We start from the raw sequence: 19,911 nt of genomic DNA, 5'->3' as shown, positions 1-19,911 counted from the left end.
AAACGGAATGCTTTATCTGGGCTTCCTCAGTGGTTCTGATGCTAAAAGTAACAAGGTGGAGTTGACCAAGAAAGTCACAGGTTTGATGTCTGGTCTGTGCTGAGTTAACTGATCTAAGAAGAGAGGACTCTATAAATTGGCCTGAGGTAGGGTGGAATCAATACAAATCATTCAGGGTGCCCTTCAGGTTTGCTACCATGTGTGGACATCAGCTGAGAAGATGATTGGACATGGCTGTGATAAACACTATGGTCAAAATAACCTGTAGACACTCACTATCGAGGCTCACACATGAAGAATGGCCAATAGGCTTGAGATACCAAAAGTGGCCATTGTCTAAAAACCCATGAGACAATACCTTCAGGAAAGGAGGGGACAAAATTGTAGAAACTGGGAAAGTAAAACGATCCATGTCAGGGAGCAGTCATGTTGATGGCAAAGGTAATGGTAATTACTCACTCTCTATTCTTTTCTGTTTAATAATTAAGGCACTGGTTCTCATTTATTTTCCAAGTGCCAATAGTTTCTGCCAACGTTGCTTTTGTTCCAGTTCCTAGAAGAGGCCTGAGGCAATTTTTCAAAACAATTTTCTATAGTCTTCATGTCGCATATATCCAATAAGAAAACGATTGTTTTGGAGGATAAAGGATTAGGAGTGGCAGTATTTGTTACACAATAGTTGTGTGGGTGCAACAATTCTGAAGAGTGTACCAGTAGTTTAATCAATCCACAAACAACTGAGTGTAAATCACTAATACTAATAAACTCAAAACATACTGTACAAACCAGCTTAGTTAATCAAGTAGGATCTACTCAATGAAACCACTCATTAGCAAGCAAAATATTATCTTCCAATCATTCCTGTTGCTACTAATTAGCACTAACATGTCCTATAGTGTTAAAGAACTGAAGGCATTGACCCATCTCTGACTATAACTTTGTACGCAGTGATAGTCGGCTGTAAAAATGACTTCGGCTGCTTCCTGGACTGGTGTGCTCAATTGGCAACAATGCAACAAGAAACTATGCAAAATTTACCCAAACAATCAAGTTTGCAATCTATTTATAAAACCCTTAATCAGCACTTAGAATCATGGTACTTGATTAAAAATATGGAAATTAAATTTGGTTTAAAGTGTCTATATTTAGTAATTCAATAATGTATTAGTTGCTAAAGATTGAACAACTAGTAACCTCTAATTAGTAACCTCTAATTTAATCAGTACTATAAATCAACTGTTTCTTATCTCACTTGAGTGTTTGATGAATGAGCAAATATGCCCTTCAAAATATAGTCCTATCATGAATGTACTCATTAAAATTACATATGTGTTGACATCCCTGTGTGTATCTTTAGTCAGCTGTTAAATAATTATACCTTGTCTAATACATCTCATTTTATCTCCCTTGTCTTCCTTTTCATTTATGTAGCATAAGCAAGCAGACGCTTCATTTCAGTTTGGTATTAATCAAATGAAATATGCAAAATGTCTAGGAAGCTGCATCAACCATGTGCTTGACATGTTAACTAAATAATTACAGAGAGCACCAGGCTTCTGTGGAGTGAATGGGTTGCATTCTTCACATCATAATTTGAGCAATTTTCCAATATCCCAGTGCTCCAAAGTCAATAATCCTATACAAAGTAGATATATAACTTTCTAATAAAGTTTGCTGGTAATAATCATGACCACGTGTGGTCCAAAGTGGGTCTCAATGTTTACTTTAAGTATATGGGGCTGGAAATTGGCCGGGATACCCCTCCTCGCGAGGGTCAGAAGATGGTCGGTAAAGGGTTGGCAGCCGCCAGCGTTGGCATTTGCATCGCCCGGCAATTTCAGTGTGCCGATACTGGCGGCGCAGCGAAGTACCACCCGGGAGTGTCACGCCGGTGTGCAACACCCCCGGTAGCGATCCGATTTCAAAATGTGTTTTGTACTGAACCCGTAGTGCCCCATAATGACCCCGCCAGAGAAAACTGGTGTGCAGAGCTGTCCCGGCAGTGGTGAGGGAAGGAATGCCTGCATGAGGTAAGTGTGATTGTTTTTTTTGCGATTTAAGTTTATTTGGGGTAAGTAACATATCGGGAATGTTTTTTGTATTTCTTGTTCTGACCCTTTTTTCCGCAGGGAGGCCTCTCTTTGGGCGCTACAAAGCCGGCTCTTCAGCTCCAGATATTCTGTTGCTCACCCGGCCTAGCGTCCTAAAATAAGTGTGAAACGCTTCCCTCAGATCCACTCTACTGGCAGGGTGCAGCTGCTGAGTTTTTTGGCTGCCGACACAAACCATTTCCCGGCGCTAAATTTATCCACCGCCCGACATTAACGCCTCAAAAAACTGTCAACCTAATTTCTAGCCCATGTCCTCAATATATTTTACCTGCTCAAATGGCTGGCCAGATTATTATTTTTCATTTTTACCATAAAACCATATGGCAGAGATCAATCATTACCTCTTATTTTAGCAATTTCAATGTACTATGCTACATATACCTAAATGGCATATTAACAGGAGGTTACATCAAAGGTTCAAGTTCCCACCTCCGCTCAGGGATTGGCTCCTGCCTCCAAGTGCTTACACCCGGCTGGGATTCATGGAGGAGCTGTTGGATTCACCCACCGCTCACCCCACCCCCCCACCTTTACCCACTATCGAATTGCCTTTCAATGCTCATTGAACTGGAAGCTCGCTGAAAATATTGTAATGAAGCCCAATCATTAAAATGGTTCAGATCTCAGATGGTACCAGTAAGCGGCCAGTAATAGCACTCTGTCCAAAGTCTGCTTCAGCCAAACCGATAACCACTCTCACTGTGTCAGAGGTCAAATTCTGTCTGATTTGGGGACTGATAGAGAATTCAAGCTCTGCAGCCTGGCTGTAGTTTTTGAGAAAACACAGACCACATTGCATTAAGTCATCAATCAACTTGACATTTTAGGACCTTGGGTAGCAAGCCAATTAAAAGGTTAAAAGACTATTAATTGAGCCAATAAGGTCAAAGAAAGTGAGTTCTTTTCTGTAAATTGAACCCGGTATAAATACAGCTATTTTAGCCATGTGGTCTCAGAAGGACAAAGACCTGGCTTAAAGCCAAGAGCTTGTTACTGCGGCCAAAATAAAGTGACATTAAAACTATAATCGGAGTTCGTATTTCATTGGAAATTAAGAGATCTAACAATTTTGGCGTCACGAACACGATCGCTGAGGAAAGAAACTGAATTTTGGACATCGGACCTACATACTGAGGTAAGGACTCCTCTTTATAAAAGTCCTCGGTCAAAAGTCTAAATTCGCCTCTCCTTCTACGCAATTCCGAAAGCCTCCGGTTTGCGAACCCTCTGATTGGTAGTCGGCTCGAGGTCCCGTAAACGTCTAACTTTGGCGGTGTGTTAGTTAATTAATCACCGACCAAATGATCGGCTAGAAAGCCTATGACTCAAGACCCCAGTAAAGAAATCAGTATTATGGCAGCAGGAGATAAGAGCAAAGAATTGCCTACAACTGTTAAAGGTGGGCAGGCACCACCTGCGGTTTCGATAGATGAAATTCTCGAACAGTTGAAAGAATACATAGAGCAACAATTCAATTTATCTAAAACCTGTATTAAGATCAAACAAAAGTACGGAACCTCCAAAGGACAATGGTCCTTGGACGAGATTAAAAGGGTCTGGGGAAAAACGACCCGTATGAAAAATAAAGAGCGAACTAGATGGTCCCGAGCTGTTATGGGAAAGATCCGAAAGCGGAATGAAATTATAATGCATTCCCAACATGATCGAGAACTGACCAGTACAAAGGACCAATTGCAAGCGGTTTGTGAACAGCTGTGACAGAAAAAGCTTGAACTTGAAAAGCTGGAAGCGGAAGTTAAAGATCTTAAAGGTGAAATTAAAGAATGGAAAAAATCATTAGGTCAAGAGACAGTAATAGGAAAAGGAAAATGTATCGGTCAATTCCCAGGGTACCCATGTTTGAATAAATTAAAAGCGCAAACCCGAAGACACAACCGAGGAATAGATACGGATTCTGAATCCTCCGACGATACAGTGTCGGAGGATGAAGAATTAGGGGTGCACTTTGCCCCGTTTAAAAAAAGACGAGTTGTAGTCAAATCAGAAGAGACTGCGGATGAGGACGGAACCAAAAAAACGAAGAAAAGGCTGTATGATAAATACTTAGTTCATGATCTGGCAGACCCAGAGAAAATTGATAAATGGTCCAAGGAATTGCCCAATCCAAAGAAAGGGGGAGTGAAAACGTGGGACCAATTGGACCGCTTAAGAAATATATATCAACTTCATCCCTGGGACGGAGTGCAAATTTTGACCATAATGGTGCCAAAAACACAGGGAAGAAAATTGCACGACAAGGTAGGAGAAGCTTTGGGGCAGGATGAGCAAGAATGAGACGCAGGATGGGAGGCGATTAAACACTGGCTGCAAGCCTTCAGTCCAGCTAAGACAGATGTGGAGTCACAGCCTATGGAGTTGGGGGCCATAAAATGGAAATTAAAAGGACAACACTGGTACTTATAGGGCTGGGTCCACATGAACTAACCACGCCGGTTTGGATAGGCCCAGTAGATCAACCCCTTTTGGGAATGGACGTTCTAATCCAAATAGATTCATCGTTGCATTTCAAGGATGGTCGGGTGACATCGTCAATTAGAACTTTGAAGAAAGAAGAATTGAAGGAACACCCGATATGGGCTAAAGATAAGAATGATTGTGGCCTACTCCAGATGGAGCCTGCGTCATTTACCGGGACCAAGTCTCCACGCACTAAACAGTATCCCATCAGTTCAACTGCCATCGCGGGAATCTTACCGGTTATTCAGCAATTGGAGAAACAAGGGGTGCTTATTAAAACACATAGCTCCTCCAACAGCCCCATGTGGCCAGTACAGAAATCTAATGAGACTTGGCGTTTGGCTGTCGATTATAGGAAAGCTAACCAGTGTATTGATCAAAAAGATCCTTTGGTCGCAGATCCCTCCATCATTTTTAATGCCCTCAAACTGGAACATAAATATTTCTTGGTTATAGATATGGCCAACGGATTTTGGTCAGAGCCTCTGGCACCGGAGGTTCGACAGTGGTTTGCTTTCACGGTCCAAGGACAATAGTATACTTGGACCCGGTTACCACAGGGTTTCCACAACAGCCCTACGGTATTCCACATGGCTTTACAAAGCCATTTGCGAGAATTACCTCTCCTGTCATCCACAGTCATCCAATATGTAGCTAGCTTCAAACACGGAAGACCAGCATGAACAAGATTTACGAGCTTTGCTGGACCACCTTTGGCTGAAAGGACATAAAGCCAGCATCGACAAAGCACAAATATCCCAAGAAGAGGTTGTATACCTGGGACAAAAGATTTTACATGGAAAGTGAGAACTTACCCAGGATAGAACTGCAGCCATTTGGGCTGCTAAAAAACCTACCACTATTCAGGAACTAAGGTCTTTTTTAGGATTGTGTAACTTTAACAGAAATTGGATTGACTCCTTCACACAGCTTGCTCAGCCATTGAATGATATTTTAAAGGGGAAACGTGCCTCTAAAGAAGCCATCACCCTCATTAAGGAACAGCAAGAGGCCTTCCTGAGTTTGAAAAAGGCTTTGTGTTCGGCACCGGCTCTGGGAATCCCCGACAGTTGTAAGGCATTTATCCTGTTTGTCCATGAGAAAGAAGGATATATGACAGCTATACTGACATAAGAACATGGGGATCAGCAAAGACCTATTGGCTATTATTCGGCAAAACTGGATGCGGTAGCCCTCGGATGGGGAAGTTGCCTAAGGGCCATGGAAGCTACATGTCGAGCGGTAATGATCACTGCGGGTCTAGTCCTCGACCAAAAGCTGATTGTCAAGTGTCCCCACACCGTACATGCTTTGCTGTCTATGAATAGAATGTCACAGGTGACAGTAGCTAGATGGACCCACTGGACAGCAGTTTTGGAAGCTTCTAATCTCCATATCGTCCGGGCCAGCCCGGTTAATCCCGTAACTATGCTCCCGATGTCAGAATCGAGGGAGCAAGAGGGGGGAGAATGTGAAGAGCATGAGTGCATGGAGATTTTAAAAGAAACAGAAGCAACCTTAGCAGCAGAGGAGCCTCTGCACAACCCAGACCTCATCCTGTTTACAGATGGTGCCTCCTTTGTTGATAATGGTACCAGAAAAGCAGGATGGGCAGTTACAACCTTATATGAGGTAGTGGCAAAAGGATGTTTACGCTCAGGAACGTCAGCACAGCAGGCCGAGTTACGGGCCCTGTCAGAAGCATGTCGAATAGCAGAAGGACAGACAGCTAATGTCTACACAGATTCGCGTTATGCTTTTGGAGTCGCTCACGACTTTGGTCTGTTATGGCGGAAAAGAGGATTCCTCACTGCTGCTGGTACACCTATCCGAAATGGAAAAGAAGTCCGAGACTTACTGGAGGCCATACAATTACCTCAGGAAGTGTCCATCCTGAAGTGTAAAGCCCATACCAAAGAAAATACCACAGAAGCACAAGGAAATGCCCTAGCCGACCAGGCAGCTAAAGATGCCGCCTAACAGGGCGTTCCTCCAGAAGAAAGAACACAGATGTGCAGATTGAAAGCACTCAGGACTCTGACACGAGACCTTCAAACAATGCAAGGCGAATGCCCACGAGAGGAAAAATGGACATGGATTGAGGCAGGAATTAAGCTTGTGAAGATGGTGTCTGGAGACAAAGAGTTACCGACAAGCCAGTCGCGCCACACGCGCTTATGCCTTTTTTAGCCCAACAGATCCACTCGTGGGGACACTTGGCCTCACAACAGATGACGGCACAGTTCAAAAAAAGCTGGTGGGGTCGGGGATTTAAAAAACATGCCCAGCTGGTAACACACCACTGTATGATCTGCCAGAAAAATAATTTTGGACCTATCACGGTAATGCCCCAACTGAGGCCCCCTGCCCCTGTCGGACCATTCCAGCATCTGCAGGTTGATTATATATCTCTTCCTTCATGCCAAGGATACACTAACATTCTTGTCATGGTCGACAGATTCTCTAGATGGGTAGAAGCTGTCCCAACTAAAAGAGCCACAGCCAATCACACTGCAAAGCTCTTGTGTAAGGATTACATTCCCCGATGGGGAGTCCAGAGTAGCATTGACTCAGATCAGGGAACACACTTCACAGGTGCTGTCTGCCAAGAAGTCTGTAGGTTACTGAACATTACGTGGGATTTACACTGTCCTTATCATCCACAATCATCAGGACAAGTAGAACGAATGAATCGAACTCTGATACAACGGCTTGCCAAATATCACCAAGAAGGAACACCATGGCCCCAGGCACTACCAATAGTGCTGTGTAGCATTAGGGCAACCCCGAACAGAGCTACAGGTCTAAGCCCATTTGAAATTATAACAGGAAGACCCATGTCGCTGCCAGGAACTATCGATTTACGGAAAGCTGATGTTCACTTAATGAGTGACACTTTGTTATCATACTGTCAGAACTTAACCAATGCCAATAGTTCTGTTTCCCGACAGGTATCGGCAGCTTGGGGTAATCCACCCGAAGGAGGACACGACATCATCCCAGGAGTCTGGGTGTATGTGAAAAAGTTGCATAAAGAACCTTTGGGTGCCAAGTGGGAGGGACCTTATCAAGTGTTATTGCCCACCCAGGCAGCTGTTAAAGTCCAAGGAAAGAAAGCCTGGATCCACACTTCACACGTTAAATGAGCACCCATAACTGAAGCTGAAATCTAATAAGGACAATTACTTTTTGCCAAAATGTATAAATTTACTGTATTATTGATTGTAGGTATTCTAGGCATAGGCCTACTTCTTACTAGCCGACCCTCTGCACCAAAGGGAAATAGTAGGGTCGCAAGGGAATTACATGTAAATACCTTTTTATATATGTCATACATTTATGCCAAACAAAGTAACATTTCTAGTTGTTGGGTATGTGCGCATATTCCTATTCACTCAAAGGGAGGGATTCCCTTGAGGCCAGTTCCCTTGAATATCTTGGAAATGGCTGAGTGGATAATTAATCAAAACAAAACAGGCAATGCGTTTCAGGATACGGAAAACTGGGCACGTAAATGGAAGTCAGCAGGTTACAATCTGACTACCTTTGAAGGGGGATACCAACCGTGCTACAAAAATAACAAACGGCCCCCATTTTTTGTTATCACTAATACAACGGGAATAGGAAGACCGGGGGAATCGGTCTGTCTGATTAGAAACATCAAAGGAGGCCAAAATATGGGGTATAGTAACTGCTCCCAGAATTATAATGTAATCAAGCCACAGAACCGTCCAAACTGGGCCGATGTGGGAATTTTTAATGTAACGGGGATTCTGAATAAAACAGATGGAACAGCCTGGACAGGCCCCGGAGTGTTGCTGACAAAGAAACAGCTAACATTCATTGCCTATAATGGCACCTATTGGGTGTGTGGCCACCAGGCCTACCGTTGGCTGCCCCAGAATTGGACGGGATCCTGCTATTTAGCCTACATTGTGCCTTATATGTATCATATAAAGTCACTGTCGGAACATTTACACCATCCTAAGAGAGCTATCACAGAAACAGAGAGGTTCTTTGCCATTCTGATCCCCAAGTATGGGACCGCCAGACTGCAAGGGAATCCATTAACATGGCATCCGTTGTGGAACGGGTAGCCAATGATACCTCAGAGGCCCTAGTTAAAATCAAAGCAGAAATGGTAGCAATCCGCACAGTAGCCCTACAGAATAGACTGGCCCTTGATTGCATCCTGGCTGAAAAGGGAGGTACTTGCGCCCTACTCGGAACTGAGTGTTGCACATATATCCCAGATAGCTCCGAAGAAATTACCCACTTAACGGAGCATATCCAAAAGGAGGTAGAAAAACTTAAGCAACCCCCATCATTCACTTTGTGGAGTGGAGCCACTGAATGGCTAGGTTCAATAGGAACTTCATTGATGGAAGGTTTAATTCTATTTGTTGTAATTATTTTACTTTTATATTGTTTGTTTATGTTGATTAAATGTTGTTGCGACCAGGTGGCTGCAGCTGCTGTCCCACAGGTGAGACACCTTGCGGGTCCCAGCAGACCATCTGTACGTGGCACAGGGGTATGTTATGCTTAAGGGAAGGTTGTTTACTGGTTGAATTAAGATATTGATTTGGATTAAATTGGAATAAGGTTAATTAACCTACTAAATCCAGACTTCCATTGTGGCCACGATGGAACTCGGGTTGGTGTAAATTTGTGTGGAAGCTACTAGTCCGGACATGTGGCGAAACACATAAACAAATTTTGGAAGGAAACTCTATTAACATGTATGAAATTATTTTGTAGAATGTTTAACCAGTGATACCTGATGTTTTATGATTCAATTTGTGAAAGAATCAAAGGGGGGCTTGATAGAGAATTCAAGCTCTGCAGCCTGGCTGCAGTTTTTGAGAAAACACAGTCCACATTGCATTAAGTCATCAATCAACTTGACATTTTAGGACCTTGGGTGGCGAGCCAATTAAAAGGTTAAAAGACTATTAATTGAGCCAATAAGGTCAAAGAAGGCGAGTTCTTTTCTGTAAATTGAACCCGGTATAAATACAGCCATTTTAGCCATGTGGTCTCAGAAGGACAAAGACCTGGCTTAAAGCCAAGAGCTTGTTACTCCGGACAAAATAAAGTGACATTAAAACTACAATCGGAGTTCGTATTTCATTGGAAATTAAGAGATCTAACAGGGACCAACTTGACCTCTGAAATGAAACAAAATTAAAATCTAAGGCTCATTGCCACTGTGTTTTGGAAATTTGAAGTGTTAGCCTTAGACATCGGTTATTTTGGATTAGTTTAAAATGAACTAGCTCTGTAGCACACACCTATTTCTATAGGATTTTAATTAATGAACAAGTACTTTATGCTAATGTTTCAACTGTCCTACTAGATAAGACTTTTCCAATGATAACTGTTAAATTAAGTGAGTGTAGGTGACCTTGTAAAAGACAAATGTTTTCATCTGAATTTGTCCGAACAGAAATAGTAATAAAAAGATTTATTCAGGCCAACCAAGAACTATTTGACCCAGCGATTTAAGTAATGATGTAGAATGAATGGTTACCTTCATCATGTAGCCTCCAAAGTGCAAGGACAAGTTTGACATGGTTTTTTTCTTCTTTGCATCTTCCTCTGCCCTCTTTCTTGATTCTTCCTGTTCTTTTCTGGCCTTTTCCTCCTATCATAATATAAGTAGACAAGTATCAGTTCTTTCTGCAGTTCTTTAAATGCAAAATGAAGATGTTTCTCGGGTCATTACTTACAGCAATCCTCAATTGACGTTCCTTCTCTTTCTCATTGTGAATCCTTTGCTGTTCTGCTCTTTCTGACCTTCGATTTTCCTGCAGTGAAAAAAAATGTGAATTTAATCAGAAAACTTTGTCTTCTGAAGAGAATGATGCACATGGGCTGTGCTAGAATTAAAACACAAATACTGCAAAAATATATGATAAAGGGAATCATTGATTTCAGATCCCTTTAGGGATATGGCCATCACCATGCCTGCTAGTCTTTGTAAGGTGAATGTAAAACCAGTTCTGGATAATCTAGTCAGATGAGATTCAAGAAGGATGCAAGTGGGCCCCACCAGGGAAGGGTGAAAGCCAGGGAAGCGGTTTGGACCCGCAAAGATCAAGGTCAGTTTTATTTTGTGAATTAATTTAATGTCGGTCAGGTTAGTAAGGGGCCACAGGGGGTTAGTGAAAAGGTTTCTATGGGGCTGCTCAAACACCATTCCTTGGCGGATGGCAAGTGGGCACCAGAATTTCCGGCAGCCAGGGGCTGGTAAATGTCTGAGTTGTGTCCGTGGTAACATGGGCACCCATCAGCCCCATGCAAATGAGGTGCCCTGCCAGTGACCCTGCTTACCCTGGCAAGGCTACTGCTGGTGGGCACTGGCAGGTACAATCCTGGCGTAACTACGGATATCTGGCCCCCTCACGTTTGAAATGTTCTATTATTTGTCCACTGTCTTATATGCTAAATTTTCTTTCCAATTTATCTGGGCAATAAATTCTAGAACCACAAATTTCCCAATAATGACAAAATAAATATATTCAGTGGCAAATTTAGAGAAAGTGGGGCAGTGAGATTAGTTTTGAATTCCTTTTGCAAAGGGCCATCCAAGACATAATAAGGGGCCAAAACTCAATGGCCCTTTCAGCGCACTCACGCCATAACTTTGACAAGAGTGCAGCAGAATGACTGCAAATTAGACCAGGACTCAGGTACACCAGGTCCTGGCCTTGCATAGGTCCTGATGACCATGTAAGGGGCAGAATCTCCACCAACCCCAAACAAGGTCATGAACAGAGGAGGAGCAGCCATCAATAGTGACTCAATATACAAGCATTTGGGCAACCTCGTCCTCTTAGCAACTGTGTAGATCATTGGTGAAGTCATACTTCAGGTGAAATCAGGAATTGTGGACGATGGAATGATGTTAGTGAAGCCCACTGTGGGTCCAGGTTAGTCTCATGGCCTAGAGCCCTGAAGCCTAGAGCTAATGGTTTTCTAGCTGTATCCTTTACAAAGGGGAATAAGGAGGCTTTCCAAGGGAGCCCCAGTACATTTCCTAACCTGCCACAGTTTGCAAACTCTGGACACCCTGGATGTTCCCCTGGAAATACCAATCCATGCCACTGATATGTAATGAACTGATTAACCACTCCCCCAACCCCATAAAATCCACCAGGGTCAGCGGCAGAGGTTCCCAGATGGCACATCCCAGAACTTACACTCGATACATCCTTCACAGAATCAACCTCTGAAAGGCTACAACTCACAATTCTTTCTTTCAAAGCAATGATATCCTCCTCTTCTTTCTTTCTGTTCTCAAAATGGACTTCAATTAAAGTCTGCAATTCCAAAAGATCCTTCTCCATGCGTTTCCGATGGATATCCTACAAAATAGATGATCACACGGATGAGCTGCATCATGTTTGATGATGTCCAAATCTTTGAAACCAGAAGACCCATATGGCTCCGTGATATATCCAGGGACAAGCTGAGCAATACAGGAAGGTCCAAGTTCATTCCTCAGTCTGTTCTGAGTTAGGTAGTGACAGCCATGGTTGCATTAGAGACGCCACAATTGACCTCAGAACTGCAGTAGTTAGCAAGGGCAAAAGCCCCCGTTGGGAGCTTCCATGTGTGAATGCTGGGAAAGGAGAAAATCAGGCATGGATGTGATGCTCCCCACAGTTAAATAGCCCAGACATGCAAACATTCAATAGATTAGATACAGACACATTATTTCCTCTGGTGTGGGAATCCAAAACAAGGGTCATAATCTTAAAACTAGAACTAGACCATTTAGGGGTATAATCAGGAAGCAAAGGCTGGTGGACATCATAATTTCTCATTCCTAAAAGGCTATGGATGCTGGGTCAATTGAAATTTTCAAGATCGACATCAATCAATATGGAGCAAAAGTGACTAAATGGAGTTGAGTTACTGATCGACCATGATCTGATTGAATTGAGGAACTGGCTTGAGGGGTTGAATGTTCGTATGATTAAGGACCATTTTCATGAGGTGCAAGAGCGTGGTCGACACCCAGAGAATGATACCTTCAAGAGAGAATGTGAAATATAAGAGGCAAGAAAAAAGTCTTTAAAACTTAAATATAACAATAAGTTATATGCTCAAAAAAATAAATCAAATAATGAAATTGACAATTTAGATGCTTACATCAAAGTCGACTTTTTCTCCATCTGGGATTTTAGGTGGCACGAGGTTGGGCATAAAGAGTCTACAAAATCAAAAAAGAATTAGACTGGATTACATCACACTTGTTGTTCACATAGTCACTGAGCCCAATTGTTAAGGATATCACCTTTTATAAGGTACAATATCTCTGCTCTGCTTTTAGGCTTTTACTCTAGATATTGGGGCAAAAATTGCAGTCGGAGGCTTCCTGCGGGCGAATGCATCTGACCAAATTTTTTTTAATGTAAGTACCCGGAGGTCCTGGAAGAATGTATACTTGTGGTCCCAGGCCTCCTTTCGCAGCCCAGCATATGGGCTCACACATCCCAGGAACGCAAGCCGAAAATTCCCTGGATTCTGGGGAGGTCCCAGATTGGAAAACTGTAAATGTAATGCCCCTATTTAAAAAAGGAAGCAGACAAAAAGCAGCAAACTATAGACCAGTTAGCCTAACATCTGTGGTTGGGAAAATGTTGGAGTCCATTATTAAAGAAGCAGTAGCAGGACATCTGGGAAAGCAAATTTCGGTCAGGCAGAGTCAGCATGGATTTATGAAGGGGAAGTCATGTTTGACAAATTTGCTGGAGTTCTTTGAGGATGTAACGGACAGGGTAGATAAAGGGGAACCAGTGGATGTGGTGTATTTGGACTTCCAGAAGGCATTTGACAAGGTGCCACATAAAAGGTTACTGCACAAGATAAAAGTTCACAAAGTTGGGGGTAATATTTTGGCATGGATAGAGGATTGGCTAACTAACAGAAAACAGAAAGTCAGGATAAATGGTTCATTCTCAGGTTGGCAACCAGTGCCGCAGGGATCAGAGCTGGGACCCCAACTATTTACAATCTATATTAATGACTTGCAAGAAGGGACTGAGTGTAACATAGCCAAGTTTGCTGATGATACAAAGATGGGAGGAAAAGCAATGTGTGAGGAGGACACAAAAAATCTGCAAAAGGACATAGACAGGCTAAGTGAGTGGGCAAAAATTTGGCAGATGGAGTATAATGTTGGAAAGTGTGAGGTCATGCACTTTGGCAGAAAAAAATCAAAGAGCAAGTTATTATTTAAACGGAGAAAGATTGCAAAATGCCGCAGTACAGCAGGACCTGGGGGTGCTTGTGTATGAAACACAAAAGGATAGTATGCAGATACAGCAAGTGATCAGGAAGGCCAATAGTATCTTAGCCTTTATTGCAAAGGGGGTGGAGTATAAAAGCAGGGAAGTCTAGCTACAGCTATATAAGGTATTGGTGAGGCCACACCTGGAATACTGTGTGCTGTTTTGGTTTCCATATTAACGAAAGGATATACTTGTTTTGGAGGCAATTCAGAGAAGGTTCACTAGGTTGATTCCGGGGATGACGGCGTTAACTTATGAGGAAAGGTTGAGTAGGTTGGGCCTCTACTCATTGGAATTCAGAAGAATGAGAGCTGATCTTATCAAAATGTATAGGATTATGAGGTGAATGCAGAGAGGATGTTTCCACTGATGGGGGAGACTAGAACTAGAGGGCAAGATCTTAGAATAAGGGGCCGCCCATTTAAAACAGAGATGAGGAGAAATTTCTTCTCTCAGAGGGTTGTAAATCTGTGGAATTCGCTGCTTCAGAGAGCTGTGGAAGCTGGGACATTGAATAAATTTAAGACAGAAATGGACAGTTTCTTAAATGACAAGGGGATAAGGGGATAAGGGGTTATGGAGAGCGGGCGGGGAAGTGAAGCTGAGTCCATGATCTAATCAGCCGTGATCTTACTGAATGGCGGAGCAGGCTCGAGGGGCCATATGGCCTACTCTTGTTCCTATTTCTTATGCTCTTATGTTCTTATGTTTAACCTGGGATCACATGGGCCTGGACCACCAAGATCATGGGGTATTCTCATTGTTAATAATGGGAGCACCATTTGTACACGCTCCCATTACTATCAATGAGAATACCCCCAAAAACACAGAAACACAACACAATAAATTTAAAAAACACCTCACATATTTAAAATTTATTGAAATTGAATGTTTTGAACAAAAATTTTTTTTCGAATTTAAAAAAATGTTTTAATAGAGGTAAAAATAAACTTACCTTAATGGACAGAGATTTTAATATAAAAATGTTATTTTTCTAACTTTTAAACTCTTACGCTGGTAAAAGTAGACTAGGCGTAAGAGTTTGAAGGACATTCGTTGGACTAGAGTTGGGCAAATAGCCCAAATCTCTGCCCTGAAGGCCCTTCTCCCGCAGATGCATGTGCTCTGTCAAACAGACTGCAAATGCTGGTTGTCGGCGTATACGTATTGCGCACCGAGAACCGGCATTTGCGAGGCCTCTTTGGGTGCGCGCGCACTTCGTATGCACCCAGAAAGGCCGTAATTTATGGCCCATTATTCTCACGTTCAGAGCCTTAGATCACTTCCATGGGCCCTCATTGCAGTTGACCTTTATCTGCCCAGAGGTAGAAAGTAGCAAGCTGAGGGATCAAAGAGAAAACCCTTGTTACTGTATTTTGGCTACTGGAAATATCACATGCCTTCACATGTTCTTCCTTCACTTCAGAAGGCTACACCATGGTTTGGTTAAAAACTATAAAACAATTACTAAACAGTAAATACATACAAATTACAATTACATTAATTACAGGCTAAACCATACCTTTTCAGAGGGAAAAACAATTATGCTAAATGGCTATGTTAGCTGAACTGGAAACAGAGTTGGGATTTCCAGGGTGGTTCTCCTCATCTCTCTCTGTAACTTTGGTGGAAGATGGGTGGACACATAGGATTTCCTGGCCAACCCCCAATCTCCCCTGATCCCCAGCCAACCCCCTCCTCCCAAATCCCCAGCCTTGCGATTCTCAGCCCCTGCAATTCCTGACCTGGACCCAATTCCCAGCCAGACCCGTTTCTGGCCCCTGACCTCGATTCAATCCCTGGACCCTGGCCCCAATCCTGAACCAGACCCGCTTACCTCATCTTACACTGCTTTTCATTGTCGGGCTCTGATGCCTTGTCATTATAAAGCGGCCGAAAGTTTAATAGTTGGGGATCCTCGGGCTCCAGCATTCAGACACAGGAATTTCACCCTGCCACCCTCGCACCCCCAACATTGTAATCACTGTTGTAACATAGGGAAATGCAGCAGCCAATTTGCACACAGCAAGGACCCACAAACTGGAGTGAGATAATGACCAGAAAATCTGTTTTTCTCTTGTAGTGATGTTGGTTGTGGGATAAATATTGGCCAGGTAATCAGAAAGAACGCCCCTGCTCTTCTTTGAATAGTGCCATGGGGTCATCAGGCAAATCCTACAGTGCAGCACTCCCTCAGTACTGCACTGAAGTGTCAGTCAAGTCTCTGGAGTGGGAATTGACCCCACAACCTTCTGTCTTGGAGGTGAGTGTGCTACGACTGAGCCAAGGCTGACATCACAAGCACAAAACGTCTGCATAGAGTCATGATACACAACACAGCTGACACAATGGTCATTTCACTTCATAAATAGCTGAAGAAAATTAGTAAATAAATCTTTCAATGTGGAAAAAAGCAAAATAATTCAAGGTTGTACTTACTTTGGCTTAGGCTTTTCTTCTTAGATGTGGAACAGAAGAGGAAAATGAGATGTCTGTTAGTAAAAGTTTTTAAAAATCATAAAATAATCATGAATCAGGTCTGAATTATTTACCCTAACACGTTGGATAATAATCACTTTCAATGTCTGCTATATTAAGAATCCTTATTGCAAAAGGATCCATTAATTGCTCACTTCCTTCTGCAACTTGTGAATAATTTTCAGAGCCTAGCACTGAGAGAAGAACTAAAGCAACATAAAATATATCTGGAGTCTGTCCACCGGAACACTCTCTAAAGCTAAAGTCATTATTTTAGGTTTACTTTAGATTAAATTAGGTTGGTCAAAGTTTTGTGTGCAATTGGCTTTGATTGTCTTCACATGATGCTGCTCTAGACAGAGTACAGTCAAGCCCACATGATGCTGCTATATATAGTATAATCAAGCCCACTTAAATGAATAACTGATTTAAAAAAATCAAACGTTTCAGAGAATAAAATCTCCATGCACAAATCCCTTTTCTATTTTTTCCAATGACAGCTGCCTCTTAAATGAATAAAACGTTAAAATGAATTGCAAAAATCTGGATTTATTAATTTAAGTATTGTACTGACTTACTAAAGCCAAACCATCAATCACCAACCCCTCAAATCTAGAAGGCCATTTTGCACCGTCGCCGAACCTTTTCAACGATCTCCCCTCTGCCTTGATTACCAATGGTGAAATGCTTGGAAGAACTGTGGCATATGGAATGGGTTCCTTATAGAGGACCACACAGTACAACCTGAAGGATCAAACCTTCTTCGCAAACAGTGGACAACCATCAACCGCCTCAGAACTGGTCATGGTAGATGCTGCCACCTTCTCCGTAGGTGGAATTTTAAAGCATCCCAATCATGCAACTGTGGAGCTCCTAATCAGACCCTGGAGCACATCATTGAGCACTGCCTTCAGAGGAAATTTGCAGGCAGCCTACAAGATATCCACGCTGTTACACCAGAGGTTTTGGCCTGGATATCCAACTTAGATATTGACATTTGATTTACTTTACTACTACCATACGAAAGAAGAAGAATACTAAAGCCAAACAATAGGGGGAACATTATCCACTTGATTTTAAAATGCTCATCCGCATGTTAAAATCCCTCCCTGAACTCCTTCCTATCTGAACTCGGCAGTGTGAGTGCTGTGAATGTTGCTAAAGCGGGAGGGTGAACCCTGTTTGTTCTCGGGAAACAGTAGTGGTAACACTGTCAGCTGTGGAACCTGGCTGTCACAATGAATAGATCAAAATACACATTGCAGCAATCTTAAACTGTTGGGTGTGTCTTGTCCTCCAAAGGGACCAATCAGAAATCTGGTCTTGTCCTCCAAGGAAAACAATCAGAAATTTGGCTTTGCAAATAGACCGTGAATAATGGAAATGCACTGTTCTCTCACTGGTAAGGTGAAAGTAATGCGATGCCGAATGAGCTGAAAATTTGCCAGGTTCCTGGAGTGAAATCGTCAAACAGTTTGATGTATCATGGCCTTCTTTTAAAGATTTGTTGTGCTGCGCTGTAATGTGTATATTGAAATGAGGCAAAAGGCACTTCCAATATCCATAACAGCTGTGTGATCATTTTTGCAGTACTGTGCTTGGAATAGTTTTCATTCCACTTTTAGCTTCTTGCCAAACTTGATATAATAAAACGGATAAAAGAATAAAACAATTAAGTGAATAATGTTACTTGGAAAAATAATTATTCATTTAACAGTTTTCCTCTGGATTAGTAAGCTGGTTGTGCCAGGGACAATAAAATATAGATTGTAACACCGGTCATTTATCTCATCATGTAAGTTGGATGAGCAAAAGGCTATAATTAAGCCAAATAGTACTTTTGCAAGAAATAAAAGGCCGGGTGTTTCATTGGTGGTAGGATTGCATACAAGAAATCTCAATGTTCACTAAACAGAAAAAAAGAAATACCTCCTTCTCCTCCATCTTTTGCATCTGTTTCTGTAAAAATGCAAGGAAGACGGAATGAATTGGTTGCATATGCGCAGTCTCAGTGTTATTTCACATTAATACTTAAACCACCACTGATTTATGCACAGAACCCTTCTGCGCAGCTTCCAGTCTTTGGCACAGCTTCTGGTTCATTGGCAGCAGTCACTCCGATTTAAAACATTTTGAAACACTTGATAGATAGACTCTTGTATCCTCCTCACTGCGAAAGTCACAGAGTTGCTAGCTTCAGTCACTCTATCAGTCATTGCATGGTTTGATAATAGGCTACTAAATTACCAGGTAGCAAAACCAGCAGCTAACAAAATGTGTTAACCCACCTTGGTCTACTTGCATTTCAGTATCAATAAAATACACTTTCTTTTTGCATGTAGGCTGCTAGAAAAGGAGGACTGCAAAAGGCCTGTGTTGAAAGTTTCCTGCACTTATGAGCACAATATACTCAATTTCAGAATGACCAAATAACTGAGGTAGGCCTCTTTTGAATGCTACTAATGCATTATTAAATCTAATAAGCCAGTGATAATTGTAAACCCTAAGACAAACTTGCAGTCTTGATCATAAAGTATCATACAACCATCGCCATGAAGAGATGGAGCAGCATGATTTATTTTAAATGAGAGATATTTTCTTCAGAAAGCATATTAATTATGTTGTAATCCCTATGCTCTCGTTTGACATGTTCAAAATTTTCCTTTTTCCTCCCACTGTGTCCAGCCATAATGGTAAAATTTAGTAATGGGGATCCATACTTAGTACATTCATCTCACAATCCTCGGTCCACTGTTTTAAATGTGTAGGGGTAAAAAGGAGGCTTCTCTCCCTCGGGGCAGACTACCTTGCAACTCTTATAATTTATCCCTTACAAATGGGTTAATACCCTTGTTCATATCTACTTTAGAATTTTTATGAGGTTTACTCAGTTCAATGCTTTATTTGAGTTCCGTACTGTAATACGTAACAGTATGCAATTACAGATTGCTGTCAAATTCTTCATATAAAATAAATGTGTTAAATTAATTTATTTTTTATTAAGACAGTAGGTGCAGTTGTCACTTAATAATGCAAATAAATATACATAACAATTTCAAAATAATAATTCATTATTTTATACTAATTGTACCCTGTATGGAGTACATGTTCCAATGGATGTTATTTTAACTATAGTATAAAGCTATTTATGTTAAACAGGTTAATGCACAGTTAAAACTTCACTTATAGGAAAAGAAATACAGGTTGAACCTCTCTTATCCGGTACTCCTTTAACTGGCAACCTCCCTTGTCCGGCGTCATTCCCAGCCACAGTGGGGCGCATGCGCAGAATGTGGAAAACATCTCTAACGCCCATGAGTACTGTTCGAACCCGAAATGCTGCGCAGTAGGCTTCCGCACAACGTCCTGTCGGCAACGTTGTCAGCAGTGGCAAACCAGCATCACAAGAGAGGGAGGCCTGAGATTTCAGCTTTGGGATTGGGACACCATCTTGTGCGGCGTAGAGAAGAATCGTGTGGAGAACCAGTGCGGAGAAGAATCGTGGCGGGCGTTTTGGAGCCAGAGCCTGGCGGAGGTGGTCA

General features: G+C 42.1%; 1 protein-coding gene across 4 annotated transcripts in view; it reads right to left on the bottom strand.

The window, feature by feature from the left end:
• Window positions 1-19,911, bottom strand: part of LOC139227846 (troponin T, cardiac muscle-like) — a 40,972-nt gene that overhangs the window by 8,917 nt on the left and 12,144 nt on the right. For 2 of the 4 annotated variants that reach the window (XM_070858923.1, XM_070858925.1), the window contains 6 exons: window positions 18,299-18,328; window positions 16,331-16,349; window positions 12,750-12,810; window positions 11,843-11,959; window positions 10,322-10,399; window positions 10,123-10,236 (listed from right to left, as the gene is read on the bottom strand). In XM_070858923.1, the coding sequence (XP_070715024.1) occupies window positions 10,123-10,236; window positions 10,322-10,399; window positions 11,843-11,959; window positions 12,750-12,803 (363 nt within the window). In that variant the 5' untranslated portion in view covers window positions 12,804-12,810; window positions 16,331-16,349; window positions 18,299-18,328. The remainder of the gene's footprint in view (window positions 1-10,122; window positions 10,237-10,321; window positions 10,400-11,842; window positions 11,960-12,749; window positions 12,811-16,330; window positions 16,350-18,298; window positions 18,329-19,911) is intronic. The other 2 variants (XM_070858924.1, XM_070858926.1) reach the window with 1 other exon arrangement.

The sequence above is a fragment of the Pristiophorus japonicus genome, chromosome 17, assembly GCF_044704955.1.
Source record: "Pristiophorus japonicus isolate sPriJap1 chromosome 17, sPriJap1.hap1, whole genome shotgun sequence".
Lineage (NCBI taxonomy): Eukaryota > Metazoa > Chordata > Chondrichthyes > Pristiophoridae > Pristiophorus > Pristiophorus japonicus.
This window is presented reverse-complemented; position numbering and strand designations above follow the sequence as displayed.